We start from the raw sequence: 19,721 nt of genomic DNA on the forward strand, positions 1-19,721 counted from the left end.
CTATGAGAATAGACTGACTAATAACATAAGGGGAATCCAAATGTCTTCCAGAGGCATATAAATAGTAAAGGGGTAGTAAGAGGAGGGGTGAGACTGATTAGGGACCAAAAAGGGGATGTACACATGGAGGTAGAGGTCGTAGCTGAGGTACTAAATGAATACTTTTCATCTGTCTTTATGAAGGAAGAAACTGTTTCCAAAGTCATAATGAAGGAGGAGGTAATTGAAATGCTGGATGGGCTAACAAATTAATAAAGATGAGGTATTAGAAAGGCTGGCTGTAATTAAAGTTGATAAGTCACTCGGACCAGATGGGATGCATCTAAGGATGCTGAAGGGAGTAAGGGCGGAAATTGCAGAGGCACTGGCCATAATTTTCCAATATTCTTTCGATATAGGGTTAGTGCAAGAGGACTGGAGAATTGCAAATGCTACACCCCTGTTCAAAACAGGGTGTAAGGATGAGCTCAGCAACTACAGGCCGGTCAGTCCAACCTCGGTGGTGGGAAATGATAATCCAAGACAAAATTAACAGTGATTTGGACAAGGTTGGATTAATTAAGAAAAGCTTGTACATATGAACATGCATATATATGAAAATACGAATTAGGAGCAGGAGTAGACCACTTGGCCCCTCGAATTTTCCTCCAATTAAGTATTGGGAAGACCAAAGCCACTTTCTTCAGTCTCTGCCCCAAACTCTGTTCACTAGCCATCAACTCGAGGAAAATTCTGCTCATCCAGCTTTGGATGTCGGACAAGCAGCATGACAAATCAGAGGCAATGGAGGGGTTGAGGGAGGTGGTGGCGAAGTAAAGCTGGGTGTCATCAGCAGATCATGTAGATGTGATGTTGTGTTTTCAGATGATGTCATCTATGGAGGGGTCAATGATAGCAAATTTTAAAGGGAGGGGATCAGTACATGATGAGAGGGAACTATCAACAACAGGTTACATGAGGGATAGGAAGGGAAGTTGGGTGATCAGCAATTTGGTGGGAATTAGGCTGAAGGAGCAGGATTAGCTTAGATAGGGCATAAGGGGTTTAGAAGAGAAAGAATAAGATGCTTTTCAGGGCTAGGGCAGAAGGGAACCTTAGAGGGGGTTTGGCATGCTGGCTGGGGGACGAGAAAGAAGTGGCAGAGGCAGATGACCCGATTGCCTCAATCTTAATGACAGAAGCCCTTGAACTGTTTGCTGTTGGAGGTGAAGGTGGAGGTGGCAGGGGAGAGGGTTTTAAAAGGGTTTATAGTGGGGAAGAGAAGTCAGGGTTTCACTTTGCATTCTAGGTTGGTCCTAGAATAGTGAGCAGTTTTGGCAAAGGAGAGCAGGACCTGATAGTGCTTAATGTGGTCTAGCCAGATCTGGTGATGAATGGCTGAGCAAGTTGTTCTTCATAAACATTCAAGTTTCTGTCCCTCGGACTTAAAATGGAGATGGAGTCCATACCAAGTGAACTACTAGGATTAGAGAGAATAAGGGTTTTACTGGGGATAAGAGCATCAAAGATGGAGGTGAGGGTGTGATTGAGCAATTCAGTAGCTTCAGAAATGTTGTGATGAATGGAGGGCCAGAGGCTAGACAATTAAGGAGTGGAAAGTGCCATTTTAAGTAATGTGGGGGGAATTTTTTTTTTCCAGGGGTGGACACAGAAGAAAGTGGGGTTGGGAACAGGAAGAGGGATGTGAGTAGAGAAGGATACAAGGAAGTGACCAGAGGAAGTCTTATTTACATGATGGGTGTAGAGAGGCCATGTGAGATGGCAAGGTTGAAGGTAGAGTTGTAGATATGGGTAGGCGTGTTTATATGAAGGGAGAGGTAAAGGGAGGACAGGAGGGTTATGAATTCAGAAGAGGGGAGGTCATGATATGCTGAGATGGCAGTTGAAGTCACCAAGAATGAGAAGGTGCTCAATGCAGAGGCTGAAAATATCTGTGTGCAAAAGTTGGCACGGAACTTGGCATGGGTGGTAGAAAACAAGAATTTTTAAAGGAGAGGTGAGAGGGAATATAGGAACAGGAGTAGGCCATTCAGTCCCTCGAGCCTGTTCCGCCATTCAGTGAGATCAGGGTGGAACAAAGTGAGATGCTCAAAGAAGGAGAGGGTGCCAGAGGAGTAGGGGACAGGCCAAGGTTTTGATTTCTGATAAGACCCACATTGCCACCATTTAGTGATAGGGACCTTGAATACCACATTTAGGTCTGGTCACCGAGGCGTATAATAAACCTCCAAGTTATGGAAGTGGTTCAGAGAAGGGCCATAAGGCTGATCTCTAATATCAAACATCCGAGTAATCAGGAAACATTAGAAAAACTCAGTCTTTTTATTCTTTTATGGGATGTGGATGTTGCTGGAAAGGCTAGCATTCGTTGCCCATCCCTAATTGCCCTTGATAACTGAGTGGCTTTTTCAGAGGGCAGTTAAGAATCAACCACATTGCTGTGAGTCTGGAGTCACGTGTAGGCCAGACCAGGTAAGGACAGCAGACTTCCTTCCCGAAAACATTAGTGAACCAGATGGGTTTTATGACAATCGATGATAGTTTTATGGCACCATTACTGAGACTAACTTTCAATTCCAAATTTTTATTAATTAATTGAATTTAAATTCCACTGGCTGCCATGGTTGGATTTGAACCCGTATTCCCAGGACATTAGCCTAGGTCTCTGGATTACTAGTTCAGTGACATTACAACCACACCACCATCTCCCCCCAGTCTCTTTAGCCTTATAGCAGTGCATTAGATACTAAGTAGAATCCTGGCAGCCTTCCATCTCGTGAGACGATGGTTTGCACTTTGGCGGTTAGCTCTGTGTTAAAAATAGCCTGGTGTGGCTCAGGAGCCCCACTCTGGCATGGCAGTCTTTGCCACACTTGCTGCAGATGACGGCAGTAGGCTAAGAAGGTGCAGGATTCGCTGGCCTCTGTTTTCTCTGGGCCCTCTTCTCAGCCAGCTGAGTTTTTCGTTTCTCCTCGCCTCTTCCGATGCCCCTCCAAAAAGTCAGTCTCCAGAGGTCCCAACCATTGGCGACTGTCTCCCAGTTGCCTGTGTCAATGTCCACCATCTTCATATCTAGCTTGCAGATGTCTTTGTAGCGGAGGTATGGGCCTCTGGCAAGATGTGACCCAGTGGCCAGTTCATCGAACAGAAGGTCTTTGGTTATATGGCTATCATCTATCCGACGAATGTGGCCGAGCCATCGTAGGCATTGTGGACTTAGTAGTGAGTCTATGAAGGATTAAATCGTAACTATAGGACAAGGGAGCATAGTAAAAGGCAAGTTCAGGACAGAAATAGTTTTAACTCACTTTAACTCATAGATGATTAATTCAAAATCCAATACCATCTTTGAATTTTTCCCCTTTGTATGTGTTCCTTTAGAGAATATCATATGTAACCTCTATGCTTTTAATAATAAGCTGCACCTCTTCTCTTGTACATTGTGTTGTAAAAGTAGTGTCCATAGTAGTTTGATCATGTAACTGAGCAAATAAATAATTGCAGGGAATAATCCTAAGCCAATCTAGTAAGTTGCAGATCTTGATATGACCTGTAAGAAGTACAATTCTGAAGATTTCCCTAATAATAATGGCACAAATACCACATGATTTATTGGTAGTTATTAATGGTCTTGAGAACTGTCTTACATATGCTACCTGTCGAGGTGTTCAAGTCTATTTTGTAACGTCATTGGATGTGCTGAATATTGTGAACTTTTAATGCTGTGTTCTTTGTGAAAGTAAAAAATGGACAACAAAAGCAAAATACTGCAGATGCTGGAAATCTGCAATAAAAACAGAAAATGCTGGAAATACTCAGTAGGTCTGGCAGCATCTGTGGAGGGAGGAACAGTTAACGTTTCAGATTTGTGACCTTTCATCAGAACTGAGAAGAGTTAGAAATGCAAAATCATAGAATGGGTACAGCACAGAAGGAGGCCATTCGGCCCATCATGTTTGCGCCCGCTCTCTGCGAGAGCAACTCACCTAATCCCATTCCCCCGCCTTTTCCCCGTAACCCTGCAAATTTTTTCTCTTCAGATAATTGTCCAGTTCTCTTTTGAAAATCATAATTGAGTCTGCCTCCACCACACTCTTCGGCAGTGCATTCCAGATCCTAACCACTCGCTGCATAAAAAAAGTTTTTCTTCATGTCACTGATGCTTCTTATGCAAATCATTTTAAATCAGTGCCCTCCGGTTCTTGATCCTTCCACCAACGGGATCCGTTTCTCCCTGTCCAGACCCCTCATGATTTTGAACACCTCTATGAAACCACCTCTTAATCTTCTCTTCTCCAAGGAGAATAGCCCCAGTTTCTCAAATCTATCCATGTAGCTAAAGTTCCTCATTCCTGGAACCATTATCATGAATCTTTTCTGTACCCTCTCTCATGCCTTCACATCCTTCCTAAAGTGTGATGCCCAGAATTGGACACAATGCTCCAGTTGAGGCCGAAACAGGATTTTATACGGGTTCATCATAACTTCCTTTCTTTTGTACTCTGTGCTCCTATTTATGAAGTCCAGGATCCTGTATGCTTTATTACCTGCTTTCTCAACCTGCCCTGCCACCTTCAATGATTTGTGTGCATATAACTCCAGGTTCCTCTGCTCCTGCATCCCCTTTAGAATTATACCCTTTATTTTATATTGCCTCTCCTCGTTCTTCCTACCAAAATGTATCACATCACACTTCTCTGCATTAAATTTCATCTGCCACTTGTCTGCCCATTCCACCAGCCTGTCTATGTCCTCTTGAAGTTTATTACTATCCTCCTCGCAGTTCACAATACTTCCAAGTTTTGTTTCAACTGCAAATTTTGAAATTGTGCCCTGCACACTCAAGTTTAGGTAATTAATATATATCAGGAAAAGCAGAGGTCCTAACACTGACCCCTGGGGAGCCCCACTGCATACTTTCCTTCAGTCCAAAAACAACCATTTCCCATTACTTTCTGCTTCCTATCACTCAGCCAATCTTGTATCCATGCTGCCACTGTCCCTTTTATTCCATGGGCTTTAACTTTGCTGACAAGACTGTTACGTGGCAATTTATCAAATACCTTTTGGAAGTCCATGTGCACCACAACAACTGCATTACCCTCATTAACCCTATCTGTTACCTCATCAAAAAACTCAAGCAAGTCAGTTGAACACAATTTGCCCTTAACACATCCATGCTGGCTTTCCTTAATTAATCCACATATTTTTTGAGCAAATGAAAGGGGGAGAGAGTGGGAAGAAGAACAAAAGCATATGTCTGTGATAGGGTGGAGGGCAGGATGGATTAAATGTAAGAGATTTTGAAGTGCAAAGCCAAAGTGAGTGGTAACGAGGCAAGTAAAGAAGCAGAAGATGTGTCGACAGAAGGTGTGAATGGCAAGATAGCTGCCATCTGAATGCAAAGTAAAGGAATTGAGAAAGAAACCAAACCAGCAAATAAAAAAGAAACAGAATGGAGCAGAGGTTACGATTTAAAATTGTTGGACCCATTGTTGAGCTCAGAGGCTGTAAAATACCCATTCAAAAGATATGGTGCTGTTCCTTGAGCTTGTGTTCAGCTTTATTGGAATACCGCAGCGGGCCAAAGACTGAAAGGTGAGACTGGAGCAAGGTAGAGAATTAAAATAACAGGTGACTGGGAGCTCGGGGTCACGCTTGCGAACTGAACAGAGGTGTTCTGCAAAGTGGTCACCCAATCTGCATTTCGTATCCCCAATGTAGAGGAGAACACATCGTGAGCAGTGAATTATATTAATATATTAAATTGAAAGAAGTACAAGTAAATCATTGTTTCACTTGGAAGGTGTGTTTGGAGTCTTGGACGGTGATAAGGGAGAAGGTAAAAGGGCAGTTGTTGCATCTCCTGCGCTTGCATGGAAAGATGCTGTAGGAAAGGGAGGGGGTGTTGGGGATGACTGAGGAGTGGACCTGGGTGTCACAAAGGGAATGGTCCCTTCGGAATGCTGAAAGGGGAGGGGAAGATGTGTTTGGTGATGGCATCACTCTGGAGATGGTGGAAATGGTGGAGGATGATCTGTTGAATACAGAGGCTGGTAGGGTGGAAGGCGAGAACATCGGGAACCCTATTGTGGTTCTTGGAGAGAGGGGATGTGGTGAGAGCAACAGTGCGTGAAATAGAACAGAAAAAATGGAAAAAACTTGGTAAGAATGTAGTTGAAGCTGTGACCTGTGTAAACTGTATAATGGAGAAGCCTCATTCTGTACTAACAGGACCGCTGGAAGAGACAGTTGAGGACGATGAGGAAGAATGTCTGTCTGAAGAAAATGATATAATTAGCAGAGGAGACTACACACTTGAGGAAAACTTCTCAGCAGACTATGGTTCAGAACATCTCAGTTGTGAAGAAGCAGAATATTACTGCGGTAAAGGTAACTGGAGTGAATATATTTTACTGTCATTATAGATGTTACTTCTGGTCCACTGGCTGTTATTGCATTGTTCTGGTCCCTAAATCCTCTATTATGAAAGGGTATTTGATATACATGTTATTCCTGGATTCAATATTACAGGGAGTGTTAGTCTATTTCTCTAGTTCTGTTTTTAGATAAGGAGTATATCAATGCACTGCTCCACTTTCTCCTGCCTGAAACCTGGCTTGACAAAGCTCTGTGCAGTGTTTCCACAGTGTGTTGTCTATTAAGAGTGGTTGCCAGTTTTTCCATTCTGGACAAGAGGCTTTGTATATTGCATGACTGTTAGTAGTTTATTTATTTATAGTAGCCAGTCACTCACTACTCTGTGGCTTAAAAGGTTTTAATGACGTGCTAGTGCTGGGATAGTGAGTGAAATTGAAATGTTCAGTATCTTTCTTAATAATATCTGCTGGCATTTAGCCCTAGCTGTACAGTTATAGCTCAGATTATCTACCATTAGATCTCACAAACCTATTCAATAAAAGTAATCTAAAATACAGAAAATCTTTGACACCATGACTATATGATTAATAGATCCCAGTTAAGCTATCGTTTTGACGATCTCTCTTGTTAGATGTTATGATGCCACAATATGATCCTTTACTGATACAACGGGGGAGAAATTCATTCACATAGCGTCACTTCTAGCGGCGCTATGTAGACCGTGTCTATTCCCTAGTGGGAGACAGCACCATGGCCCGTGCAGATTTTGGCAATGATATCAATGAGGAAGCCCACAGAGGCCGTGCAGGTCGTGGCCCTTGGTGCTATCTGCACCCGGGGAATCGATGTAGTCTGCATAGCAGCGCTTTGAAGTGACATTACGTGACCGGCCTTTTCCCCCACACGCCTTTCAAACAATATTCTCTTACCAATATTATTGCCGCATCATGGTGATTGGCAAAAGTATATTTTTTGGGTGGAGGATCCCCTTTAATCAAGTTTCGCTGGAGCTTGAGCTCGAAGCAGGGAAGATCTGGTATCATAAGTGAGTGGAAATAACAGTTAGCTGTGATAAGGTTCTATCGTGTACTGAAGAATACAAAAGTAGGAAATGCCCAAAAAAATTCTATTAACCAAAAACATCACATATTTGTTCAGGAGAAAAGGTTGCCGTGATTCTGAATCAATTCTGTCAATTCATACTTGATTTACGATAGAGATAAAAGACTTCCTTTTTGATATATTTCTGTATGCCTTAGATAATATAAACGCAACGTTTTGGAGGGACAAAACTTTGGCTGTTATACCAGAACTATGAATAGTGACCTAAACCAAAACTCACTGTTGGTATTGCTTGCATAGACTTAGACAAAGCCACCCTATCCCTCCCCTCCACCCCACATACCTCGATACATTTTACAAACCCATTACTGGTAAGCATACGTTATAAATGATCCCTTTGCAATTTTTTGACTGGGAAACATAGGTATTGGTGAGCAGCCTGTAAGGGGATGTTGGAAAGAAAAAGAAAACAAGAAAACCATTACTGAAACTATAGGGTCGATTTAGCCCCTCTACACATCCACCTGCTGGGAATGGTGTGGGTGGATTGTTACGATGGTGGAAAGTTTTGCACCATGTACTTCCACACCTTGTACTTCCGCTTCATCTACAACCTCGCTTTCCTCTCAAGTCCTTGAATGTGCTGTCGCCTCCCATGCTAATCTTTTCCACAACTCCATGTTTGAACCTCTTCAATTAGATTTCATCCTTTGTGACTGTGACTATGGTGCACCAATGTCTCCTTATCCATCTCGGCCATTTTGCAGCCTTTGACATGGTTGACCACACCATCCTCCTCCAACACCACTCCTCCATGTACTGCTGAGGATACTCAGCTCTAACTCACCACATCTCTCAACCCCTCCATTGCATCTGTGTGTCAGACTACTTGCCTGACATTCATTCTTAATGAGCCAAACTTTCTTCCAGTTAAACATTGGGAAGGCCAAAACCATTGCCTTTGGCCCCCAACCACAAGCTCCATTCTTGAGTAACCAATCTATCCCTCTCCCTGGCAACTGTCTAAGGCTGAACCAGATTTCTCAGAACTTCAATGTCCTATTTAACCCCGAGCCAAGCTTCTGCCCCGTGCTCTCATCAACACAGAGACTGCCTGCATTCACCTCTAATATAACATGTTTTCCTCCTGCCTCAGTACATCTGCTGCTGAAACTTTCATCCATTCTTTTGTTACCCTCCAGACCAGACTGTTCCAATGCTCTCCTTGCTGGTCTCCCACCTGTATTCTCCATAAACTGGAGTTTATCCAAAACTTTGTATTCTAAGATGCATCAAGTCCCATTCACTCATCACCCTTTTTGCTGACCTAAATTGGTTCCTGGTCCCACCACTGCCTCAATTTTAAAATTATTATCCTCATGCTCAAATCCCTCCCTATCTCTGAAACTTCCTCTAGCCCTACGATCCTCCAAGAACTTTATGCTCCTCCAACGCTAGCTTCTTGTACATTCCCCACTTCCTTCACCCCACCATTGATGCCATGCTTTCAGCTGTCTATGCCCTTAACTTTGGAATAACCTCCCCAAACTTCTTCACCTCTCCACCACTTTACCACTTTTTCTCCCTTTAAGACTCTATTTAAAACATCTTCTTGGCAAAGCATTTAGTCACCTGTCCTAATGTCTCCTTCTTTGGCTCGGTGTCAATTTTGGTTTGACTTAGATTCCTGTGAAATGCTTTGGGACATTTTACAGTGTTAAAGTTTAGTTTAGTTTAGTTTAAAGGCGCAATATAAATTGCAAGTTGTTTTTGTTGCGTTCTTGATGTGTTCCCATGTCTCCCACCATTGTTACTTGCCTAAATTCAGGTATGGAAAGGCCTGTCTTTCAATAAGATTTTGAAATGAATCAACACTTGCTCTAAACTCAAAATTGCTTTGGGATATATGGGTAAGCACAGATTTCACATTAAAAAAAAATGGTGTTTGATTTTGAAGGAGCCAGGATAGAATGTTCCCTTAAAGTGCTAAATTAGTCAGAATGTGCAATCACAGGAAGTGTTTTGCAGACAATGACCCGGATATTTACAGGGAAGTAACGAGGGTGTTCGTAAGGCCAAAAAAGGCTGAAGAACTTGGCAGGGCCGGGGGCACAGAGGCCCTATTGCTCTTAATGGCAGAACCTTAGTAACATTTTTTAGCTATCCATATTGCCTATCTCTCTAACCTCCTGCAGTCCTACAACCTTCTGAGATGGCTGCACTTCTCCAATTCTGGCCTCTTGCACATCCCAGATTTTAACCTCTCCACCTTTGGTGGTCATGCGTTCAGTTGCTTGGACCCGAATCTGTAGAATTCACTCCCTAAACCTCTCTGTCTCCCTCTCCTCTTTCAAAATGCTCCTTAAAATCTTCGCTGGTCCTAACATCCCCGGTGTCAATTTTTAATTGCTACTGTGAAGCCCTTAGGGTGTTTCACTATGTTAAAGGATATAAAATTGTTGTTGTAGCTCTGTTTTCCAACTGAAAGCTAGCAATCAGGAGGGGTGATTGGTCCGGGGTCGAGAGGGGATAAACGGTGCAGGGTCAAGAGGGGAAAACCGGTTCGGGGCCGAGAGGGGAAAAGCAGTGAGGGGCCGAGAGGGGAAAACCAGTGTGGGGCCGAGAGGGGAAAACTGATGCAGGGAGGCCGAGAGGGGAAAACTGGTCCGGGGTCATGAGGGGAAAGTCAGTTCAGGGTCTAGAGGGGAAAGTCAGTCCACGAGGAGTACTGAATGAGGCATTTGTCTTGTGGGGCTGGCAACCGCTGCCTCCCTTTCACTGCCGAGATTCCCGATCCCTGGGAAACTCATGCAGCAGCAGTAAATTTAAAATCGGGCTCCCAAATGCACTTTAGGAGCCTAATTACAGTAGGTAAATTAAGCATCCTGCCTCTCTAAGGCGGACACTCAGAAGCCCTGATAACCGCCAGGTAAAAAAGGCAATGAGTGCGCACACAGCCAGTTAGAACTGCATTCTGCACTTTTCACCTCTTCACCCCAACCCCATCAATCTCTTCCCATCTGACGTGGGGTGGTGGGGTGGGGTGCTAATAATATCAGTATTTTTGTACAAATATGCAATTAATAGTACAGAAGGACTGAAAAGAATAAAACACTTGTAAAATACTTCTGGAAAAATTTAGTCTTGTCATCAGTTTGAGGTATATATTTGGCACTGCTGGAGCATTACCCCTTGATACAAGAGTACTAATTCTTATTTATGGCATATCTATTGCCAATGTGCTAATTGTCAAGCATGCCCATGTTTAGGCTGCTCTCTTCGCTTTATACTTGGTCCCCACTTGTGACAATGTTGCATGAGCTCCTGACTAATTCAGTAAAGTATAAGACAGGTGGTTCCCGGGTTCACATACCTGAAGAGTTATTTCTTTTCAATAGTGACACTGAAAAGGTTATGACTCTTAATAGTTGCTGGAATCTAATTTACTCTCTTCATTTTCTTGGCATGACTAATAAAAATTACCTGATAACAGTGAAGGATTTTTCTTTACATTTGTTAGTGTAATGAAGCCTTTCTTCACGGCACTTTTTCCAGTTTGCCTTAATTCCTTGCTGTAAGTGCTTGATCTGATAGCTTTCGATGGCTCATGTCATACATTTTCTAATCAGGCACCAGGTTTTGTCTGCCCTTCAAACCTTTTCAGTCAATATTCTGTCTTTCTTAAGCAGCTGTAATGATAGATCCCATGCCAATGTGTGAATCCCTCCAGAAGCATCAATACTCAATGCTTGTGCCTTGATCACTCTGCCTTTGTGCTGTTTAATATCAAAATCTCCAAAGCCAGTGGTACCTTTTTTGTGAGGATTATGAATTTGAGCTCCTTTAAATTATCTTAGCTACAGAGCATATTATATTGACATTTGGAGTTCTCTTCGGACTGACAGAAGCTGGGTGCACAAAGCTGAAAAAAGCCGATATGACTTTGTTTCTACCTTGCTCGAGGAGTTGTATGTGTAAATCGCCTAAGCTTATTGACCCGAATCTTTGCCTTCTTGTCTTCTGATTTGTTTGGAACACAGACACTGATAGAGCATTGATACAGCCGATTTAGCAGCTCAGTGATTTGTTTTACAACAGGCGCCTTTGGCAAGACGTTATCACTCCCTCAGGCCACCATTGTTTTGTTCTTTTCTCTAAGAGTCCTAAGACTCTCTTGTTTAAAGATGTGATCAAATATCCTCTCATTTGATCAAATAGTTTTAGCTGATCTGTTTCTCAAAATAGAGTGCCATAAGCATAGTAAATTTGTCAAAGTGTGCTGAAATGTTTACTGATATGAAACACACAAAATTCAGGCATATTATAGTTGCAGACTCTACTGATTCAAACTAGATCACCAGTTTTTCAGTGCTTTTGATGCCCATTTTATCAACAGTACCACTTTTCCTCTGTAGTGAAAGATCACTGTAGAGGATAAACTGAATATTAGAAACATAAAAGGGAGGTTAGGAGACATTTTTTCATGTAAAGGGTTTATAGAATATGAAATCATACATTCAAAAGAGTCCAAATTGGGAATTCAGGCACAGAGTGCTCTGCCCACAATTTTCCTTTCATGAATGGTTGTTGTGAGGGTATGCCCCAGAATTGACAATGTGTGCTCTCAATGGTGAGGTTCCACATTAGAGCATGATTTTGTAAAATTATCCCTGTGCAATGCACTACCACATGTATTAAAGCTATGTCACTCATGACATTTACATGGAAATCACGGGAAAAATAAAGGGCGAATTCACGACTCCTGCCATTATTAGTACAATTTGTGAAGAGGAAGATGTTGTATGTTTGGCTAGTCTGCTCCCACCTTAGTATTTGGTTTGTCTAGCTAAGAGAGATTACTGCGTCTTCAGCAATTTGAATATTAACCCTTTTATTATATTTTAACTGTATCCAGCTTCACAAAAGCCTGTATGACGTCTCTGAAGCCACGCTGCATCTCCCTCAAGTCTCCCTCCCATGTGATCTCTTGCATCATCATGGTGGGAGATATTCCTTACACTGTCTCAAACATTAACCCTTTCAAACCTTTATACTACAGAAGAGATACTCTAAGAGTTGCGAATTGCCATAAATTGCAGGATAATTTGCACTGTTCTGCCATTAGCCTCATAAAAACGAGAGCTTGCCATCAACTTCCCCGAGTGTCAAGAAATTGCTGGTTTTGCACCTTAAGTATGAATGAATCTCGCCCCGGACATTTAGAGTTAATATTTCTTATCATAAGGACCCTGTTAATGACCTGATTTATGGTCCTGACATGATACTCAAACTCGGAGGCCCAGAAATGAAACAATTAACAGTGTGGTTGTTTGTAGAAGTTTTTAAAATGTTAAATTTCAATTATTTTTCTTACTTTTCTTATCTTTCTTCTCTCTTTATCCAGTCATTGCCTATCTTTATTACTCTTTTTGTATCTAATATGACTCTAATTCACCCTTTTTCCTTCTCCATGTTCCTTTGTTTCTTTCTCTATCCTTAAATTCAATTGTTAAGAAGATGGACATTGCACCTGACATTCAGGAGGTTGCAAGTGCTACATTGACATTGCCACACTGTCATCAATTCGCATTTCCAGCAATTTGTGGCACAAAAAATATGACATGAAGTGTGAGGGGAAAATGTCTATTTCATGGTGCTTGCCGTGAGATGCGCCCTCCTACAATTTCTGGGACGCTAAGGGTATGGGGAATGAGAAGGGATGCAGACTTGAAGTAGATAGCTTCGAATTGCAGCACATAGATAGTGAATTAAATTACCTCCTACTGTGCTGCAATCTCTGTGATTCTATTTGATTGTTCTTTGGTAGTAGTGTAAATTTCAATCCAAACTAAACACAACATTATAACTTCCACGGAAAATAATAGATTCCTCATATATGTAAGTGCAACTTTCTTTGCTCTGAGCTGCCATCTCTGAATCCAAAATCCAGGTAAGTAAACATCACCCCAGCCTCTCTGTTATGATTTAGAAATATATATATGCAAAAAAGCTTTGGTTTTCATATTGCTTCATCAGGAGATGAATAGAAATTAATTTTCAATATTTTGTTTTTCTTTAACAGCAAATATTATATGACATAATGGCCTAGAGGTTACAGTAAAAATAATGGTGAGGGTATTAGTGCTCGACGTGTAAATCAGACAGCAACTTCCGATGACGAGACATGTGCAGTTAAATGTGGGAATCAGAAAGTTGCTGATGAATTTGCCATGTTCCTGCAGAAGTTTTGCTACACAGGCACCTCACCGAGGGAATAAAAAGCTAGTCTCAGTAATGATAACTATGAAACTACTGATTTGTCGTAATCTGGTTCATTAATGTCCTTCGGGGAGCAAAACTGCCACCCTTACCTGATCTGGCTTACATGTGACTCCATACCCACAGCAATGTGGTTGACTCTTAACGGCCCTCTCTAATGGCTTAGCAAGCCACCCAGTTGTATCAAACGGCTACATAAAAGCTAAATAAGAATAAAACCAGACAGACCACCCAGCATCGACATAGGCACCAGAAACCCTGCCCGTCGACCCTGCAAGGTCATCCTCATGAATATCTGGGGGCTTGTGCCAAAGTTGGGAGAGCTGTTCCATATACTAGTCAAGCAATAGCCTGACAGGGTCATACTCAAAAAATCATACCTTACAGACAATGTCCCAGACTCCTCCATCACCATCCCTGGGTATGTCCTGTCACACTGGCAGGACACACCGACCAGAGGTGGCAGCACGATGGTATACTGTCGGGAGGGAGTGCCCCTGGGAGTCCTCAATATTGACTGTGAACCCCATGAAGTCTCATGGCATCAGGTCAAACATAGGCAAGGAAACCTCATCCTGATTTCCACCTACCACCTTCCCTTAGCTGATGAATCAGTGCTTCTCCAAGTTGAACACCACTTGGAATCTAACCATCTCGCCTTGATGTTTCATGGCATTACCATCACTGAATCCCCCACCTTAAACATCCTGGGGGGTTCACCATTGATGTGAAACTTAACTGGACCAGCCATATATATACTGCGGCTGCAAGAGCAAGTCAGAGACTGGGAATTCTGGGGTGAGTAGCACATCTCCTGACTCCTCAAATCCTGTCCATCATTTACAAGGCACAAGTCATGAGTGTGATGGAATACTTTCCACTTGCCTAGATGTGTGTAGCTCCAACAATACTCAAGAAGGTCGACACCATCCAGGACAAAGTGGCCCGCTTGATCGACACCCCATCATTCACATTCACTCCCTCCACCACCAGTGCTTAGTTGCAGCAATGTATACCATCTACAAGATGCACTGCAGCAGCTCGGTAAGGCTCCCTCAACAGCACCTTCCAAGCCTGTGACCTCTACCACCTGGAAGAACAAGGGCAGCAGATGCAAGGGAACACCATCACCTGTAGGTTCCCCTCCAAGCCACACACCATCCTGACTTGGAAATATATCACTCTTCCTTCATTGTTGCTGGGTCAAAAACTTGGAACTACGCCCCCAACAACACTGTTGATGTCCCTACACCACGTGGACTGCAGCAGTTCAAGAAGGCACCACCTTCTCAAGGGCATTTAGAGATGGGCAATAAATGCTGCCCTTGCTAGCGACACTCATATCCCACAAATGAATAAAGAAAGAGATTCAGCATTAAAATACATGAAGGGCACGAAGTTGCAGTACTTTCACACTACTGGCTGGATTTTAAGGAGCCCTCGATGTTGGAATCCGTGGTGGGAGATGCCTGAAGATGGCCCTGGGTGAGGCCCGTCACGGACCTCAACGCTGGCAGGGCTCAGCCCAATCCTCCCGGCGTTGACGAGGTACCATGGCGCACCCCCACCCACCCCCCCCACCCCCCCCCCCCCCCCCCCCCCCCCCCCCGGCAGCTCGCGATAGGACCAGAATCACCATATGCTAATGAATAAAATTAATAGATTTGCATGTACTTGCCCTTAATCTTGATGGCCCACCGCGATCTTCAGCCCAGCGGCCGGCACTTCCGTGCCTTCAGATCCCTGTCTGGGGAAACGAGGCGCAACACTAGTAGGGAGGAGGGAGGAGGTAAGTTTATTCGTGTGGGTGGGGGGTTGCAGGGAGCAGGGTCAAATAAATGTCAGGGTGTCGGGGTTGGTGGGAAGGATTGGACTTTAACCTTTGTGCAGTTTGTCGGGGGGGAAGGTCAGATGGTAAAGGTAAGTGTTTTGGGGGTGCTGGGCAAATAGTTAATGTAAAAGAAATGTATTTATTTAATTTTATTGCATATCTCTTTAAATATTTAAATAAGCTGGTAGGGCTGACAGCCCTTTAAAAATGGCATCAGTGCCTGCGCTCAGACAGCTGATGCCATTACCGGGGACGAACAGCCTGCCCCCTCCACATGATTGGGGGCACAACTTGACCCGGCTATTAAATGAGCCGCTGCGCTTGAGATTGTGGCTACTCATTGGTGGCGGCAAGCTTATAAAATCCAGTTCAAGATACCCATTAAACGCACCAAAAAAAGTTAGGGCTAGTCCATTCAAGTGTAGGTCAATTTTTAACGCTGTGTTAAGTCCTAATGACTGTTAAACAACTTCTCTAACACTGAAAAATAACGTTTATAAGTCTGGAGTCTTATTCCTTCAAATTTTTAGTGTTGGGATTGAAAAAACATATTAAACCTATCCCTAACCCAATTTAAAATTAAAACATTTAATTCTTCTAACTTTTTTGTTCAGGCTCTTTTATCTCGCTATCTTCCTCTATTTCCATTGTTTTACCAAACAAGTATTTTCCACTGGGGATCCAATCAGTATATTGCGGCTTACTCCTAGTGTACACAGACAAGGAATGTATTCAAACCTATTGATGTATTTGTTTCTATTAAAGCACATCAGGATTTAAATTCAATTAATCAGCAGCACATCAGGGAAATGTAAACCTGTTTTGATTTTGTTTTTTTTCCCAAAATGAAATGATAAAGAGTACAAAAGAAAGGAGCTTATATTTTAGTATACTGGTCCCAGCCATTAAAGCGTATATATCCGATTACCGTGTTAGCAGTGTACGCTTAAAGGGTAATATTCTATCAATCAGGTGGTTAGTTAATATTTTAAAATTGCATTCACCATGTCACTGCTTGAATGCTTGTGATATAGAATTTGATTATTTAGTGCCTCCAGAAAACAAAAAATGTGAAGGTGATTGTACCTGTTTTCCTCCAGTCGCAAATTTTTACCCTGCCCGTAGCAAAATTACACAAATCACCTTTCAAACATTGGTCCCAAAATTCTGGTTGGGTCCAAGGCAGAAACTCAGCAGATGTCCACATCAGGGAGTGGAAAATGAGGCGGAATTCAGTTCTACAGGGATTCCGCACATGTTCTTTGGGCCTGCCAGTTTCTCTTGGTGGGAAACACAAGGAAACACATCCTTTCAACATCCAACCTGTCAAGTCCCCTCAAGATATTTTATGTTCCAATAAAGTCATCTCTCATTCTCCTAAACTCCAGTGAATACAGACCCAACCAAAATAGTAAGGAGGAAAGCCTTAGATTACAGGACGATACAGATGGGCAGGTAAGATGGGCGAAGCAGTGGCAAATGGAATTTAATCCTGAGAAGTGTGAGGTGATACAATTTGGGAGGACTAACAAGGAAAGGGAATATGCAATGGATGGTAGGACCCGAGAAAGTACAGAAGGTCAGAGGGACCTTGGTGTACTTGTCCTTAGATCACTGAAGGCAGCAGGACAGGTAGATAAGGTGGTTAGGAAGGCATATGGGATACTTGCCTTTATCAGCTGAGGAATAGAAAATAAGAGTAGGGAGGTTATGATGGAGCTGTATAAAATGCTTGTTAGGCCACAGCTGAAGTACTGTGAACAGTTCTGGGCACCACACTATAGGAAGGATGTGATTGCAATGGAGAGGGTGAAGAGGAGATTCACCAGGATGTTGCCTGGGCTGGAGCATTTCAGCTATGAAGAGAGACTGAAAAGGCTAGGGTTGTTTTCCTTAGAGCAGAGAAGGCTGAGGGGGGACATGATTGAGGTATACAAAATTGAGAGGTATTGATAGGATAGATAGGAAGAAACTTTTTTCCCTTAGTGGAGGGGTCAATAACCAGGGGGCATAGATTTAAGGTAAAGGGCAGGAGGTTTAGAGGGGATTTGAGGAAAAATGTTTTCACTCAGAGGGTGGTTGGAATCTGGAACGTACTGCCTGAAGAGGTGGTAGAGGCAGGAACCCTCACAACATTTAAGAAGTATTTAGATGAGCACTTGAAACGCCATAGCATACAAGGCTACAGGCCAAGTGCTGGAAAATGGGATTAGAATAGTTAGGTTCTTGATGGCCAGCACAGACATGATGGGCCAAAGGGCCTGTTTCTGTGCTGTATAACTTTATGACTCTATGACTCTAACCTGTTCAATCTTTCTTCATAAGATAATCCTCTCATCCCAGGAATCAGTCCAGTGAACTTTCTGTGAACTGTTTCCAAAGCAATTATATCCTTTCTTAAGTAAGGAGACCAAAACTGTACATAACACTCTAGATGTGATCTCACCAATGCCCTGTACAACTGTAGCAAAATATCTCTACTTTTATATTTCATTCCCCTTGCAATAAATGACAACATTGCATTTACCTTCTCAATCCCTTGCTGTACCTGCATACTAACTTGTTGTGTTTCGTGTACGAGGACACCCAGATCCCTCTGCATCGCAGTGTTCTGCAATCTGTCTCCATTCAAATAATATATTGCTTTTCTATTTTTCTGGTCAAAGTGGACAAGTTCATACTTTCCCACATAATACTTCATCTGCCAAATCTTTACCTATTCACTTAACCTATCTATGACCCTTTGCAGACTTGTTATATCCTCTTCACAACCTACTCTCCTACCTATCTTTGTGTCATCAACAAGTTTAGCAACCATACATTCTGTCCCTTCATCCAAGTCATTGATATAGATTGTAAATAGTTGAGGCACCAGCACTGATCCCTGTAGCACTCCACTAGTTACAGCCTGCCAAACTGAAAATGACCCATTTATGCCTACTCTCTATTTCCTGTTAGCTAACCAATCCTCTATCATGCTAATATGTTACCCCACCACCCCCCCCCCCCCCACCCCATGGATCTTCCTCCTGACCAACCCCTGTCTCCCCGCCCCCCTCTCCCCCCACCCAAAGTGAGGTAACCTGGCTGGAGACGTCCTGATCGATGCTACAACTTCCACTCGTTCTATCCTATGAGGTCTCAGGGAGTCAGTGACCTGGCAAGAGTTCCAGAGAGGACTCTGGAAAAGTCCAAACATCTTTGCAGGCAAGGGTATTCAATCCAGAGAGGATCAATTGCTCTTGATTTACCTGAAAATGGCTTCTTTCAGTGTAGATTTGTTGCACTGCTATTTCTTCAGCCTGTTAAGAGCCTTGGGCAGATTAATGATGTGAGCTGCTCTGTCTTTTAAGTGCAGGTGTCAGCAGCTCACCCTGACAATGGTAATGACCCTGTCTCTAAAATTGAGACGTCTAAATTTTCCAAAGCTTAACTGTGATATCCTTGCTACTAAATAGTCTGCTTAAACTTACCTTGTAGGTTCACACATAAAAAGGGAGTCTTGAGAGCTACTTCACTCAGAGAGTGGTGAATCTGTGGAATTCTCTATCCCAGAGGGCTGTGGAGGCTCAGTTATTGAGTATGTTCAACACAGCGATTGATAGATTTCTACATATTAAAAGATTTCAAGGGATATGGAGATTGTGCGGGAAAATAGCATTGAGGTAGTTGGATGGCGGAGCAGCTCGTGGGCCCTATTGGCCTCCTCCTGCTCCTATTTCCTATGTTCCTATACTGTGGCCATGGAATTGTACCTCAGAAGGAGTCAGTGGTAGATTTTGACTTTTGGATGGCCTGCCATTGTGGCAGTGCAAAGGCCTCTGTGATTTTGTGACCCAGGCCTCGTAAATCCCACCAGCAAGTTATGGATGCCAAATTGGCATCTTCAAACAGCTCCCTGGCTTTGAGTGACAGGAATGCTGGCTGGTTGGGACACGGACAGTAGCTGCAGGTTGGTCCTGGGGAATGGAAGGCAATGTTCAGGGTGGTGACCATGGGCTGGCAGCAGACCGTTGTATTTTTATGGAACCTGGAAGAACACACCTACTCTTCCTGGCACCACAAAAATAAACATAGATTTACAAAAGCAAAACACTGTGAATGCTGGAAATCTGAAATAAAAAGAGAAAATGCTGGAAAAGCTCAAAAGGGCAGGCAGGATCTTTGG

At 43.0% G+C, this 19,721-nt stretch overlaps 1 protein-coding gene across 2 annotated transcripts in view; it reads left to right on the top strand.

Annotated features, from left to right (window-relative positions):
• The window catches only part of zfpm2a (zinc finger protein, FOG family member 2a), a 769,955-nt gene that overhangs the window by 165,637 nt on the left and 584,597 nt on the right, over positions 1–19,721 (top strand). For both annotated transcript variants that reach the window (XM_068032297.1, XM_068032298.1), the window contains exon 2: positions 6,235–6,393. In XM_068032297.1, the coding sequence (XP_067888398.1) occupies positions 6,235–6,393 (159 nt within the window). The remainder of the gene's footprint in view (positions 1–6,234; positions 6,394–19,721) is intronic.

The sequence above is a fragment of the Heterodontus francisci genome, chromosome 5 (genome assembly GCF_036365525.1).
Source record: "Heterodontus francisci isolate sHetFra1 chromosome 5, sHetFra1.hap1, whole genome shotgun sequence".
In the NCBI taxonomy this organism is placed as follows: Eukaryota; Metazoa; Chordata; class Chondrichthyes; order Heterodontiformes; family Heterodontidae; genus Heterodontus; species Heterodontus francisci.